Source organism: Pezoporus occidentalis, unplaced genomic scaffold (assembly GCF_034315485.1).
Source record: "Pezoporus occidentalis ecotype Australia unplaced genomic scaffold, CSIRO_AGI_Poc_V1 ctg128, whole genome shotgun sequence".
NCBI lineage: Eukaryota > Metazoa > Chordata > Aves > Psittaciformes > Psittacidae > Pezoporus > Pezoporus occidentalis.
In genome coordinates, this window is record NW_026913082.1 from 1,811,606 (window position 1) to 1,827,101 (window position 15,496).

Consider the following 15,496-nt stretch of genomic DNA (forward strand, 5'->3'; position numbering starts at 1 on the left):
AGGAAGGCAACACTGCTGATAGATCAGCAAAGCTTTGATGATCTATGGTCCTTCTCAGCAAGCAATACACAGAAACAGAGCCAGTATATGCTGAATTCTTACCAGGCCCCAAACAGAAAGTTAATTCCAAATGACGAGTTTTTGCATTTAGATACTGTTTCAGTTCATGTCATTAGCAAAAACTGAATGAAACTCTGAATGTATGCAGTGAAGGAAGTGGCCACCTGCATCACAAAATCTACACCTACACCCACTGTCAGAAAGCTTTTTCTTCCTCTCCATGTCTTTGTCACACAGTCAGTGCTCAATTCCAGTACAACACAGTTGTTATAGGAATGTCTAAGTAGCTTATACACAACTGCAGTTATCTGATGGCTTTCTTGGGCAAGACAGAGGGAACTTAATGTGCATCCATAAGTTGCTGAGTGTTACATGCAGCTCTTCTGGAATTGCATTTTCATGCTAGTTCCTCCAACGAAAGACTGAATTCTATTATCTGCTTCCTCACTGGCTGCATTTGGTTACTATTTTCACTTTCTTTGCAATAACTGTGCTTAAGCTGAACTAACTTGCCTTCCCCAAGAGCAAATTCTGCTACAAGTCGGTCAATAGATTAAGTTAATGTCTCATTTTAGAAACCCTGATTGGCAGCACAGTATTTGTAAGGGCAGTTCTAAAGTCTGCATTTATATACAGTAGTAACACTACTGCACTGACCTCTGATGGTTAGTTTTAGTTTATATGCACGTTAGTCCTTTTTCACCTTCTGACCTTGTTTAAGAGTATAACAACAGAGCAACCTTGACAAAATGGGAATCAACTCTTAATTAGAATTCCATTTAATGAGGATGAAAGCCAAAGCATTCTGACTAAGAGGATACTGCACACAGCATTCTGACTAAGAGGATACCACAGTTATTACATTACATTAAGCTATACATAACTGCATCAAATGGAATATTTAAGCATTTTAACTTGAGCATTTTATGCGTTAGTAATTTGCTTAATTATTTCCTCTAGAGAACAAGGGGTATAATATCATGCTGATGCACAGGGAGTTATATGAATAAATCTTCAGGCATCAGGATAGGATCAGATACCCAAGAGCCTCACTTAAATCAACAAAAGCAGGAGGAAGTAGTGGGAAGGATGCTGCATCTAGCTTTTATTTCACATCGCTTGTATGTACAGCAGGTACACAAATCATGCTGGAGACCTAGTTGCCTAAACTTATTAAAGATGTAACTCTTTTTTTTCACACTTTCATAAAGAGCTACCTATGTTACATTCTCATTTAAATCTCGTACCTGCTATCCCTGTTGCTTCATGATAATCATGTTCTAATGAATTTGAGCTATTTAGGTCACACTATTTCTACATAGTCACTACAATTTCAGCAAACAGGTGAGAAAGAATCAGTAGAAAGAATGAGATGCCATAAACAAGAAACTTCACTAACGATTCCCTGTAGATAAATAAATTAATGTGTCACTATTCTTCAACACAGAACCTCATTAACTCAACTAACCCAGCCCCTCTTTAAAGTATTTTCTGCACTGTGGCCTATTTTTATAGCTCTGAATTTGATACAGGAAATATTACATCTGTAATCAATGACTGCAGAGAGTAATTGAAATGGGAAAGAGCCATAAAATGAGCAGGAGAGGCAAGAACAAAGCGAACATAATGTCAGAGATGTGAAAGGGGGAAACGGGACTTCTGTTCCTTTGTGTGTATGTGGTTTATTTTATACATTATTTTCATTTTATTATATTGGAAAATAGCACCTGGAGGTGGGGATGGAAAAACTGAAAAGTAAAGAAATAGAGACTGACTCAAAATTGGCAAAGAAAAAAGAGCTCAGAATATGAAGTGTACCTGATCCCAGCTGCATCTGATCCTACAGACTGGGTGGCAGCCAGGGAGCTCCATCTTCAGACCTCAAACTCCACTGCAGCTGTGGTAAAATCTACCTCACACTGTGAGTCAGACCAGCACAACATCAAACAGAATTCAAGATGCAGGGTTGCCCTAATACATATGCTGCTACCCACTTTTCCTGGAAGACTGTGCTGACAGCTCAGACTAACTCAGAAGCAGAAACGAATTTCCAACTCTTGTTTTGCTCAGGCATTTCAAGAGATTGGACACTGGAGAAAACTTTACATTAGGCTGCTATGGTAGTTGTCTGTTATCAAGGGATTCCCGTGTAAGTGGAATTCCTAGCTAGCCACCACTTTGTCTGCCTTTTCAATTGCTTTGTGCTGCTGCTGAAGAGATGTGACTTTGGTCCACATTGTCTAGAAACTAAGAAAATATTACACATTTTTACATAGCCCAAACGGCACAAAGTGTTGGCTGTACTTAACCAAGCTGAATATTTCTGAATGTTTTGAGAAAAATATCCAGCTGCTAGTTGGTGAATCACCATAACAAAATGTTCATTTCTCTAAAAAGTTATCCATCAATGTAAACGATGCGTGGTTCTAAATTCCCCATTCCACAGCCCATTTGACTTGGTCATTTTGACGTCATTCCTGACATGGTGTTATGTAGCTGACGTAGTTCTCTTAAGTCTTGAACAATTCCCCACAATGAAGGAAATCAAAAGAAATTCACTGTCACTTTCCCCTTCTTTGCCTGCAGTTATTCCAATAACTAGTTTTGTTGTTGCTACTAATGAAGGTGTTCAGGATCTCCTTGTCAGTTTGCTACAATGCTGCCTATCTTTCACCTTTTTGTTTTCCATGAGTACAGATATTGGTCCTTGACTCTCAAGGATGCTTTTATTGTTTTTATAATCATTATTCCATTATAAATAGCCAACTATAATAAACACAGATTTCAGCCCTCCCCTTAGCAGTCTTTGTCATGTTGTCATTGTTGCACTGTTACAGCTCTTATAACTTTATAATTTGCAATATCTTTTTTTGCCTAAAGAGCCATCCACAGCATAGAGACAGACCTAAAATGGTCACACTGTCACAGTAAAGTAATTCTGCTGCTGAAAAGCTACGGGCTTATATAATAAAGTTTGGGGGAAAGAGACTGTAGATACTCTCCCTGTACATTTCCCCTGCAGTGCTGAAATACTACTACTTATACTGATATTTGCATTAGCAGTATTAATTCTATGCACCATCTCATCCCTTAGAAGCTTCCAGGAAAATCAACAACACTTGTTAATATTTGAAGTGTTACTTGAAGCTTCAGCCAGGAAGTTGAGAATTAAAATGGACTAGAGGTATAGGGCTTCTTGAAAAAAAGACCTGTCCCCAGTTCCTCACAGTGTGGATTTTGAAGGGTTCAGAAATTGTAAGAGACAGATAAACCTATCTCTCCTGTCAGCTGGGGGAGGATGGGGACTTACGATACTGATCTAGAATAGGCTCCCAGTAAAATATTACATCTTCTCTGGGTACTCAAAAAAAGGGGACAATCATAATTGTCTTTTTTTCATTCATTACTATGTATGATAATACATACCTCATAGCAGCCTTCCAGTATCTGAAGGGGGCCCATAGGGATGCTGGGGAGGGACTCTTCATTACAGACTGTAGTGATACGACAAGGGGTAACGGGTTCAAACTTAAACAGGGGAAGTTTAGATTGGACACAAGGAGAAAATTCTTTCCTGTTAGGGTGGTGAGGCACTGTAATAGGTTGCCCAGGGAGGTTGTGAATGCTCCATCCCTGGCAGTGTTCAAGACCAGGTTGGATGAGGCCTTGGGTGATATAATTTAGCGTGAGGTGTCCCTGCCCATGGCAGGGGGATTGGAACTAGATGATCTTAAGGTCCTTTCCAACCCTAACTATTCTATAATTCTATTCTAAAAGTGTAAAACTTACGTCAGATCCAAACTGGCATCTGAATTTTGCAGCTTAGACCCTTCTCTCTATTGTAAAGAGGAGGTTTGAGTGTTTTTTCATTGTTGTTGTTTGATTTACTTTTAGTTGCTAAGCAGTATTACAATAGTAACAATGTGGGCAGAGAGGTAAAACTTTATATAAGGCTTTAGCTGCAAAGTATGTATATTCCTTGATAACTAATGTAAAACAGCTTTACAAAGAAATTCCATCTCTGTATACAGCACAACCAACTGATGGATGAAGAGCAGGCAATAAAAAACGTGGCATATACAACAGCTTTCTCCTGATTTTAAGTCAAAGAAGGAAGAAACAGTACCAAATGTTTCACAAATTATGTTTCTGAGGAACTGTTTTCTCTCTTAGAAGTTCACATTACTTGAAAATTAACACAGATCAAGAGAATAAAAATGAAAGCTGGAGTTCACTGAAACAAATTGAAAACTCCTTCAATCGAAATTTTCTCCTAAGTTTAACAGAATGACATGAACTTCAGACATGATTATGCACACCTCCTTTCCTAGTTTGGACAAGCAGCATTGTACAGGCTTTCTATAGGGAAAAAAGAGCTTCTAAATTTAACATATCCATTTAGAAACCCCTGAAGTTAATAAGAATCATTATATTGGATTCAGTGAATTCTAGAGTAGAGTGGCAGTAATATGCAGCATAGAAGCAACTCCATTTACCTCCTGGATCCAGAAGAAAGGTTCTCTGGTTCCAGGACAGTTAGTTCTAAAGATCTCCAGGAATCCCTGAAACTGAAACTGCAGTGCTTATGTGAAAAGGACAAAAGAAATAGTAAGATGCTTCTTCCTTGGAAGCCATGCAACTGAGCAGCTGCAATGTCTATACTGTACCACAATCCAAACAATTCTTACACAGTAAGTTAGCTATAACTCTAACAATTCACTGGCTTGATACCATGGAAGAGTCATGTCTTAAAACCTTACTGAAAGTGAGTAGCCCACTGTGCAGTTATCACAAGACATGTGCTTTCTTCTTGCATGTCAGATGAGGATGACAAATACGCTCCTTAGCTCTCTCTTACATCACATCCCCTCAATCATCTACATGACAAGTGTTACTTTACATGCAGGACCTCTTTTCTGCTACCTTACCTTTAAAATGAAATTTGAGTTGCACTCTGAGACAAGCTGATTGCAAGGACCCACCTTAAAGGTCAAACATGTCCAACTACATTGGATTTATTTGCCTCCACTCAACACAATGCTGTAAGGCTGTGGAATAAAATCCACACTCAGACTCTCACATCCCTTCTGCCAAGCCTCCAGGCACACACCATGTACCTGCAGCACCATTCCATGCATATGCTGCTCAGACAACCTACAACACAATTCTCAGATTAGTTCAGACACTTTGAACTGAAAAACACAAACCAAAGTAATGGTTAAGGGTGTACAGCCCAACGGGTAGAGCAGTGGCCCAAACCACATTGGCCAGCAAGGATGCAGTCAGCATGCCCCAGAGCAAACCCACCGAGAACTAGGTGGACTTGAGCCATCCCACACCACTTTGCCTTGAGGCTAGGAATCTCTCCTTGTGATACAGCCCACAGTTTTTATTTTCAAATGAGAAAGCTGAGCAGAACATCAACTCTTGCAGCAAATATTTAGGTATTGTACTGACTTAATGAAGAGAGCTAATCAGGAGCAGAAAAGCCACCCATAATCACCAACTTCCTTAACCAAGCTATTTTCCCAATCTCAATGTGGCTGGAGGTGAAGTATTTTGACCCTGGAGCTACCATCTTTCAGAAAACCAGATTAACCATCCTCTCCATCACTATCTCCAAGACTGCCCTTGCCAGGCTAATCTAATAATCATCCTCCCATCTTTGCAGAACAACCCACTGCCTCCAACCATGACCCTTCTCAGGCGGTTTGCAAGCCAGATACAAGATCTCAAACAGAGACAGTAACTGTCACCATCTGCTATGGACACGCTCACACTTGTTACAGGGATGATTATAAATACCCATCCTCAGCTGCACAGATAGCTCCCATGATCTGCGTTGTTGAGCATCACCCACCACTGCTCGTACATTGTCCGGGAAATGTTGCTGGTATTACCACTAGCCAGTGGGTGTCTAGAAACAAGGAGTAGGCAGGCACAGCACTTCTATATTCTATTGCACTGCTTCCTGGAACAGAAACTGAACATAAGAGGAGAAGGCAGGCTCATAAGGAGGCTGTATAAAGAAACTTCAGTAGGATTCAATCCACAAATATCCATGTATGGTTTTGGACCCATCATATTTTTATTACCGAAAAATAAAAATAGGTTATTTTTTGTGCTATGAGTACAGCTCCTAAAAAAAATGTTCACAACTAAATGCCAAGTTACAGGAATAATGTAATGATAGTTTCTCTGAATTCTTTAGTATTCATAGAATCTTCCCTGAACATTTTTCTAGTGATTCCCCATTACAGAGAGGAGGTTAAGGAGCTACAAGTTTCTTTTCAATATGGAAATACAGTTCTAGGATTTTGAAAGTAACTCAAATTACCAGTATTATGTGCTTGTTCTATCTTTTTCTAACTGCAAAAAGGAAGAGGTAAGGACAGCACCAAAATTTATGTTTTAGTTCTTTGAAAATACAGAAATACTTTAGACCTGGTATATGTTTAGTTGCTAGCTCAGCAACAGTATCACAGTCCAGTTGAGGTCTTCTACCCCACAGCATTGATAATTCTTATTCTGGTTCTAACGCACAATCTAGTAGTGATGTAACTAAGATCAGCAATGTGCAGATACTATGTTTAGCCGCAGTACTCCACATTCAGCCTCAGGCAAAACCAGTTTATCCATTTGGAACAGAGTACACCTGTTGTTAACTAATACCCAGCAGACAAATTACAAAAGGGAGAATAACAAATATGTAGTTATTAAAAACACTGTGGTTTTGGCATGAGTCACCTCATAAACTCCTGAAACCTAAATGGATTAGAAGCTTCTAACAAGAATTTCACCAGGATGTTGGCTTGCTACTAGTGCCCACTTGCAAAATAAAGTCACAGATCCCAAGGCATATTTAGATTTCAATAACATGAACATCCTAACAGCATTTACACTCTTGAAGGAAAAAAAAATCCAAGGCTGTGTATGAGCAATATAAAGGCTGTTCCATTTGCTTAACACTAATATCTATCTTGTTACATTATAAAGCACTTTGAGAAAGCTTTGAGCATAAAGGTTATGCAAGTTTATTTTGTTCCATCATGCACAGTTTGCTTGCCATCTAGTGGTCACAGCACACGAAGAGTCTCTCAGCAAGAAACACTCAAAAGGTGTGGGTTTAACAGCTTTGAATTAAATACTTCAATTAACAGCAGAAAAAGGTTAGCACCGCCAACATTGCCAATTGCCTACGACAGTTCCTTCAATGGTAAATGTACTCTAAATTCTGGGCAATCAAAAAAAAAAAAAAAAGAAAAAGGAAACAAAGTAAAGGAAAGAACTTGAAAAAAACCTGCATTCTTCTACACCATTCTTTACAGTCCCAAAAAATAAACCTTAAGAAGAAATCAGATCATAATTCACCTTATAACATTGCCAAATAATTTGCCTTTTGAGACAGCTGATATACAAAATACAAGCATCCAAAGCATTCATCTCCAAGACAAAACAATCATCTTTAGTATGGATAAAGAAAAGTTCATTAAAAGCCGTTTGCACCTCCTTGATTCCACTCCCAGTGTACAATGACTTCATTACATGTTTAAACTAAGCGTTTGATTAAGTGTCTTCCTTGATCAGAGAGCTCAGTATCTTATCGAATTGACCTGAGTTACAGCTCATTTGCTTTGAAACTAGCTCAGGACAAAAGGAACAGCAGGGAACAAAATGATTTTGTGCTTGCTTGCATCCAGTTTAAACTGGACTAAATCCATGTAACTAGCCAGAGCTGAATAAGACCAAAAGATTCAGTAAAGCCTTCAAAAGTTTTCTATAATTCTTTCAAATGACAATTTTTAGTGAGTTTTGTATTGTCAGCTTGAAGAGGATTAAAATACTTTAAAAAATCCTTTTAAGTGTCAACGGAGGACAAACCATACACACCAATCAGAAAAACAAGTGGGTAGAGTCACTTTAATTTCCTATTCAGAAGATTTTATTCTGACTCTGAATGTTGTTTGATGTCACTAAATAACAAGCTGTGTACATTTATTTTTTCTTAATCAAGTTAAATGTCTGCTAATGACCACAGGGAATGAGTTAGACCACAGCTGGCTATATCATGCATATACGATTGCTGCTTAGCCACAATTTATGTAATTATTTACAGTCATACTAAAACACATGCTAAAGATCTAATGATGAGCTGCATTAATGGGTCATTATAGCACACTTAAATCATTTCCAAAGAATATCTGAATATGCTGCTGACATGCAAATAGGACAGTTACAGAAAACAGTCACATCAAAACATTAGATTTTAAGAGAATGGGTTTTAAACTGAAAGAGGGTAGATTTAGATTAGATATTAGGAAGAAATTATTCATTATGAGGGAGGTGAGGCCCTGGCACAGGTGGCCCAAAGGCTGCCCCTTCCCTGGCAGTGTTCAAGGCCAGGTTGGACAGGGCTTTGAGCAACCTGGTGTAGTGGAAGGTGTCCCTGCTCATGGCAGGGAGTTGGAATGGAATTAACTTTAGGGTCCCTTCCAAACCAAACCATTCTACGATTCTGTGATACTTATTCAAAGGAATATTTCTGAATATGGGCTTTTACAAAAGATACATCAATGATACCATTTTATCATTACCATTTCAATTCTATAAAGCTGACAATGCATGGGGAAATTTTTCTTGTTGCTACTCACTTTGTTGTCAGTTTGAAATAAAATACTCAAAACACACTAAGTCTGTTTAGAGGGAGACTTTAATTCTGGAAAGGGTGCTCAGTGGTGAATTAACACACCTACAAGGATCCTTCATCTGATACTTATACACAGAAGTTACAAAGCTTCACCTCACTGATATTATTCCGCCTACCTAATACATATTCCTTGGGATGAATGATCAAAATCCTCTGCGCCTGCCTGGGATATTGTGCTGAGCAAGCAACATCTTCTACATCACTAAAGTCCAAGTCATCTCTTTAATCTGCTATCATCAAGGGGGTCTGTTGGAGATTATGCATAATTACAGGCCTACCGGTATTGCTGTTTGACATCAGGAAAGTATAATGTGAAGCAGCAGAATGACAGGCAGTGAGGAAGGAGTTTTATTTTCTCAACAGGCAATGTGTTACACGCTAATACCAACGCTCTAGTCACAACATGGAGGATGTCTGTTAAGGATAGGCAACTTAGCTGGACAGGTAACATACCTCTGGGGATTGCCCCCCTATAAAACATAAATACTGTCTCTTGTAACATTGTAAAATATTTTCGTCACTTGCCAAGTTACAGGTTGTTGCAAACAGAACTGTTTCAGTTCTGTTCCTCAACTTCTGCTTCCTGGGAACTTTAGAAATTCGCCTGGATGAAACCCTGAGCAACCTAACGCTGAAATTAGCCCTACTCTGATGGGAGACATTACCAGGTAAGCTACTAACCTGCCAGGTTCTCTCTAACCTTCATCATTCTTGAGATGCAGTTATTGCTTGAGATGCAGCACACAGATAGTCAACAGACATAATTATACCACAGGAGGGGTTCATCACCGAAGAATATTTCCTTCTTCATCTTTTCTGTCCAACAAAACAATATATGTTAAAAGTAAGCATATAAAAAGTAATCAAATGGATTTCAGTTCCAAGCAGTTCAGACAGCATATATGATTAGCGTTCACAGCTAGACTCCTGCTCTGAATTCCTTCCAAGAGCAAAGTTAGCAAGTACTCTTTAGAGTCTCTAAGAAACAATTCCCAAATGTACAACCCCAAGTACTCAAACGCTGCTGCACCCAGAATTCAGGACTATTTATGAATACTATAAAACAAACTTCTAAATAAAAATATCTCATGTGTGCTTATTACAAATGCTTACAGCATTATATAGGCAACAGAGCATAAAGATGTATTCATTAAGGCTTCAGTTTTGCAAGCTAGTAAATATTCTGTCCTGATCAGGCAAAACACTTTGGTATGATACTAGAAGACTACAGTACATGCATTTAAATGTAAGAGCATTTAAAGTAACTTACAAAAAATAAGATCTCACTCAACCCCTGTAAATTCATGCTGTTTGCACACATCAGGACTAATTCCAGCTAAGTCAGTAACGTAACACTAATCTTAACACAATGTAAGATCAAAAATCCCCTATTAAGTGAACAAAATATTTGCATTTGTTACAAGCTCAAGCAGACTTGTTTTCTCATTTGAAAATTGATGATTTATAGCAAAGGTCTGGATATTTGTAAATTAAGAACTGGATTTGCTCGTCCAGTTTCAAGGTTTTCAATTACACAGTAAAACACAGCACTACACCAGAACAGGGCAATGTTACTAATTATTAATTGATACATAAAATATTTCTAACACCACAACAGAAACAAATACAGAAAATGTTTCCAAATGCCTAACACACTTGTAAGAGTCTCAAGATATGGAAAAAAAATATACAAGACTATGGTGACAAAGTAAAACATGAATAAAGCATTAAATATATTTTCCACACTATCATTTTTGTATCAGCATCTAATTTCAACAATAAAACTGGCTGTTGCTTTTTTCCTTTATAAACACACAACCTGACCTCCTAAGGGGTTTGTAAATTATTATTTATAATGCTCACTTCTGAAATTTGAAGAAAACAGTGTTAATTCTTTCACTTTAAGAAAGAAGTCAGTTCTGGTATTTTCCATCTTTTAACTGCCTCAACTATTTATGAGCATTTTAATCTGTATATAGAAGAATTAATAGAGGCAATCATTACCCCACATTAAGGATTGATTCTTCCTTGCTAGCTCCATTTTCCACTTAGGCATTCTTTAAAACTCCTTTTCCTTGTTTCCTTACCCCTATCCATCCACTACTTCACAATTGTATTTTTAATGTCAATATTTTATTTTTTTTAATAATCTACAGCACTAAAAATTTAGGAGAGATTATGTAAAAACTCTAAAAATTGTATATACATGAAGACTACAGAAATTACCAAACATCATGAAGAACACACAAGAAGTTCAGTAAACCTTTACAATATTTACATCTGCTTACAAAGTAAAATGGCTTTTAGAAAAGTATATTTTTGAAATGTTAAGCATCCCCACATTAAGCATCATAACATTTTTAAACAACTCTACCTACATCAATTATCCACATTGTTTCTTTCTGATATGCGTATTTTATTACTACTTACATTGCCATTACTACTACTGAACTAAATCATGCCAACTGGAAACAAAGCACTCTGAATCCTAGGTGAGCTGCAGGTGCTCCACATCGTTCAGAGGAAATACGACAAATGCTTTGCCCCTAACAGGAATAATAAACTCCCTGCTATACAATACACTCCCAGCTCCTTTAGCAGGAGTTGGGGAAGGAAAAATCCTTTTCTACCTTCCTTTGGGTACCTGCTCCCACAAATTTGAATGCCTGTTATGGAGGAACATCCTTTTCCCACACTGGCATATGGTAACACAAAAGCAGTAGTACCCAGGAAGAGTCTGTTTTCAGACTCTTCAGAAAAAAGAGTCGGGAATAAACAGTACAATTCTTCATCCCATTCTCAGGCAAGCAGCCATATCACATTCAAGAGGACTGTTTACATAAGCAAATACTGTCTAGTGGGTACATATATTGTAGACTTAGGCCCAAAATAATTCACTAGACCTATAGGACAACATTATAAATTGGATTATTACAGAAAGGCAATTAATTCCATAAATACCAGAACTCTGTAAAGACTTTACCTGGGAGTATGAAGGCTCAAAAAACTGCCTCTCTGCCCAGCATTTTGCTTGTATTCAAGATAATGCTCCAACTATGCGCTTTTTTTCCAGAAGGTAAATTGTAGTTCTAAAGGCATAAACAGCTCCATGTGCTTGAATTAAAACATTTTTACAGCTATTGAGACTCAGTAACAACCTCCTCCCACACCAGAGTCCAATATCTATGGTACTGTTCCAAGTCCAGTGTTTGTTGCCTGCCTGACACTATTCTATTGCTGCAATAAAGTGTGGGAATCAGAGGGAGAGATAGCAACCAAGAGAAGGATGTCCAACGTGTAAGGATGTTGATTATGCCTCACGCACTCAATAGCTCGCACTGCATCTCAGTTTTAAAATATCCAAGATTATGAAATTCCCACAAAGTCCTTCAAGATAGCATTGGTATTACATTATCAGAAAGCTATTCCAACTAGCATACTTAATCTCACAATCTCTGGACAATTTATGGTCCACAAAAATTTATAGCTTATCCCAGCTTTCCTCACCCTGCTCCCCCCATGGAGGCCTCATGAGTCATTTCACACAGTAAAGATGACTGGGGCACTGTTTTATTGGTGTATATTTAAAAGAAATCTTCAACTTAAGCATACAGCATGAAGCTCGGGTGAGGCACTGGACCAGGACTCTGGAAAAAGACACTTTAGCTCTTGCCTGAGAGTCCCTGAGGAAACTCCCTCCCTCTCCTTCACGTGGTGCTACTGTGGAAGAAAGAACAGGAACCACCCCAGCCTCACTAGCACCCCTAGGACTACCCTAATTAATCCTAACAAGATTAATCCATTAATTCTTATAGAATCCTCACTTAATTGCTGTGAGGAAGAATTTACTTCCCCCTTCGTTGGGCACCCGCAGCACGGCTGCCTCCTGAAGAGGCTTCCACAGGGCTCCGGCTGCGCTTCGCCTCCCGCGGCCACCGGGAAAGGAGAGAGGAAGGAGGTGGCAGCAACAGCTCAGGTAGAGGCGGTACGAAGCCAACCACACCTCCCTCTGAGGGGAACCGAGGTAAGGCGATCCCGGCCCCGCCCCGCCCAGCCAGTCCTGCCGCGTCAGGCGGCAGCGGCCCCGCAGGCCCCGCCCCGGCGGCCCTGCCCAGCTGGTTCCACAAGTTTTTGACAGTTTCTTAGCGGCGGAGGAAGGAGTTCGGTCTGTTGCGGCCGCCCTGGGCTGGGGCCGAAGAGCTCTCCGGAGCACGAAGCTCTTCCCACCGGCCGCCTCCCCGCAGTCACCATGTCCCGGGACCCCGATGAGGTGAACAAGCTGACGGAGAGTACCTACAAAGTGAGTACGGGAGGGGAGGGGCTGCCTGCCGCCGCCCTGGCCGACACGGCGGCTACCTTTGCCCCCGCTGGCCGGCTCCGGTGTCGGCTGAGGCGGGGGCAGGCGGGAGGGTGCAGCGCAGCCTCGGCTCCTCACGCAGGAGCGGAGCGAACTTCTTTCTTTCCTCTTTCCTTCCCCTGTGAGCCTTCTCGCCGCCCCCCCGCCTTCCCGCAGTGTGCCAAAGGCGGCTCGGTGCTCGCTCGTAAATGTCCCGAAGGGGTCCGGGACGGAGGCAGCGGGAGACTCGCCCCCCCCCCCCCCGCCCCGTTTGGTCCTGCCCGCGGCCGCAGAGCCAAGAGAGACAGCTCCGGACAAGGCGGGCTTTCAGGCTGGATTCTCCCTCTCTAGCAGGCACAGTTCTCCAGCGAGTCATAGTGCCCGCAGTGTGTTTTGTTGATAAAGTGGTTTGGAGATCTTGGTGCTTGTGGTCCTCTGCTTGAACCGTTTCTTCGTACGGGCCAGAGCCTAAAAACAGCTTGGCGCTGACTTCAGTTGCTTGCCTGGGTCCCGAGCTGATAATCAGATTTCTGAAGGTACGCCCTAGCTGCCTCACAGCACCGGTGGGTGAGGACAGTCCAGTTTATGTCAGCGAGCATGTAAACTTTACAAAATGCCTCGCTATTTGTAGGTTTTAAAATATTTTGCGTATGGGCAGTAGCTGCTGATTAAACTTTCTATAAACTCAGCCCTTCCAAAACACACCAATTTTAACTGTGCAAGTTCCCTAAGAACCATCCTTTTGGCAAAGTAGCAATGGCAGTGTTGGATCTGTAATCTTCATTCTGTACTGTGTGTTGTACTAGAGAAAGCACTTAAATTTGCAAATGCATTTAATCATGCAAATGAACTTGCAGCTGCAGTTCATTCACAGCTTTGAGCTGAAAGGAAAGCTTTCTGGGGGATTGTTCTATTTTACAATTAAATCTTACTGGTTTACTAATGAATGTTTTCATATTTATGAAGATGTTGTCATTTAAAGGTCTCTGAAAGTATTTACTGTAGTATTTTGCTGTTAGTTTTGTTATTCTCCAACACTCTTAAGGTAACTTTACTCCTTCAAGTAGTCCAGTTATATTGGTGTCATGTATTTGCTAGTTACTTTCTTTGGATTTAAATGTCAAATTCATGCAAAACTACTGAAAAAAAAAAAAGATTACTTGCCTATAAATTTTGTCCTCTATATTTGATGCAGGTCATCTTAAACGGTCTGGTGATTTGTGGTATCAGTTACATTCATGGCAAGGCCATAAGCAAATATAAATTCATCTTTCTCAGAAGAACAGCCTGTAAATACAGGCTCATAGGAGAGAAATGTGCAAAGTTGACTGTTCAGGGCTGTGCCGACAAAGGAATGTCCTACCCTGTCTATTGACTTCCAGAATGTAGCTAATACAGCTTTACAGAGGAGAGGGAAGAAAATATCCTGTGTGATGTAACAGGTATAATATAAAATAGGCTTTAAAGGATGACAGACCTCTAAATAAACAAAACCTGCCTGGTTTTTCAGTACATATTTCCTGAGAAAGTTTACCTTTTTGCTGTTTTTTTGTTTTTAACTTATTCAAGGAGATAACGTAAGACTGAAATTACCAGCAAAAGCCCAGTAATCCAAAGTTAATGTTGACAGTGTGATGAAATGTCTTCCATGTGAGTATTTTGAGCGATCTGGTGCATTGCATCACATAGCTCGTACTCACAGGCCTGGAAACCCTCCCTCCCTGCCCTCATTAAAAGTTGAAACTTTATCCAGATAAGGTATAAAGGCTGCTTCAGGCAGAGAATGGATTCTCGGTCTACTTTAAAGCAGTTATTTCTATATCAAAGTTGAAATCTTGAAAATAGCCCTTCACTTCTTACGGGCAGGGAGCACTACTCTGTGTATTTGGCATTTGCAGTGACTAATCACAGCTCCCTCATCTAAAACAAATGAACACCTCTTTGTGCTGTGCTTTAGCTGCAAGGTGAGTGTGCTCTCCTTTGCTTAATAATGCACATGGAACTTCTGCTCTTACTGTTTGCCATCCTAGCAATCCAGCACTTAAAACACCATGCTGGTAATGATAAAATCGGGAGCAGTGTTTGTGTTTCTCCTACCAGTAAGAAGGGCTTGGTATGGGAAAACCAGTGTGGTGTAGCGATGGCATCTGTATGCTGCAGGACCAAACACAGGCTTCTGACTTCTCAAAAAAACAATTTAAAAAAAAAATTGGGTGACCTGGAAAAATAATAGAGAATGAAATTGAATGTGATGCTAGTCTGCTTTCCTTTTTCCCTTTCTTACAGTGCTAATCCATTGGATTTATTCAGTACATAGTAACCCATGTTATGCAAAGCTTCAAAATACACTTACAGAAGTCATCGGGCAGCTAAGTAATGACCTTGTATTTTTA

The 15,496-nt window shown here is 40.0% G+C and overlaps 1 protein-coding gene across 1 annotated transcript in view; it reads left to right on the top strand.

Moving 5' to 3' along the window:
- Positions 1-12,820: 12,820 nt before the first annotated feature.
- Positions 12,821-15,496, top strand: part of BAIAP2L1 (BAR/IMD domain containing adaptor protein 2 like 1) — a 38,954-nt gene continuing 36,278 nt past the window's right edge. The window contains exon 1 of the mRNA XM_062608007.1: positions 12,821-13,067. Coding sequence (XP_062463991.1) covers positions 13,017-13,067 — 51 coding nt within the window. The 5' untranslated portion in view covers positions 12,821-13,016. The remainder of the gene's footprint in view (positions 13,068-15,496) is intronic.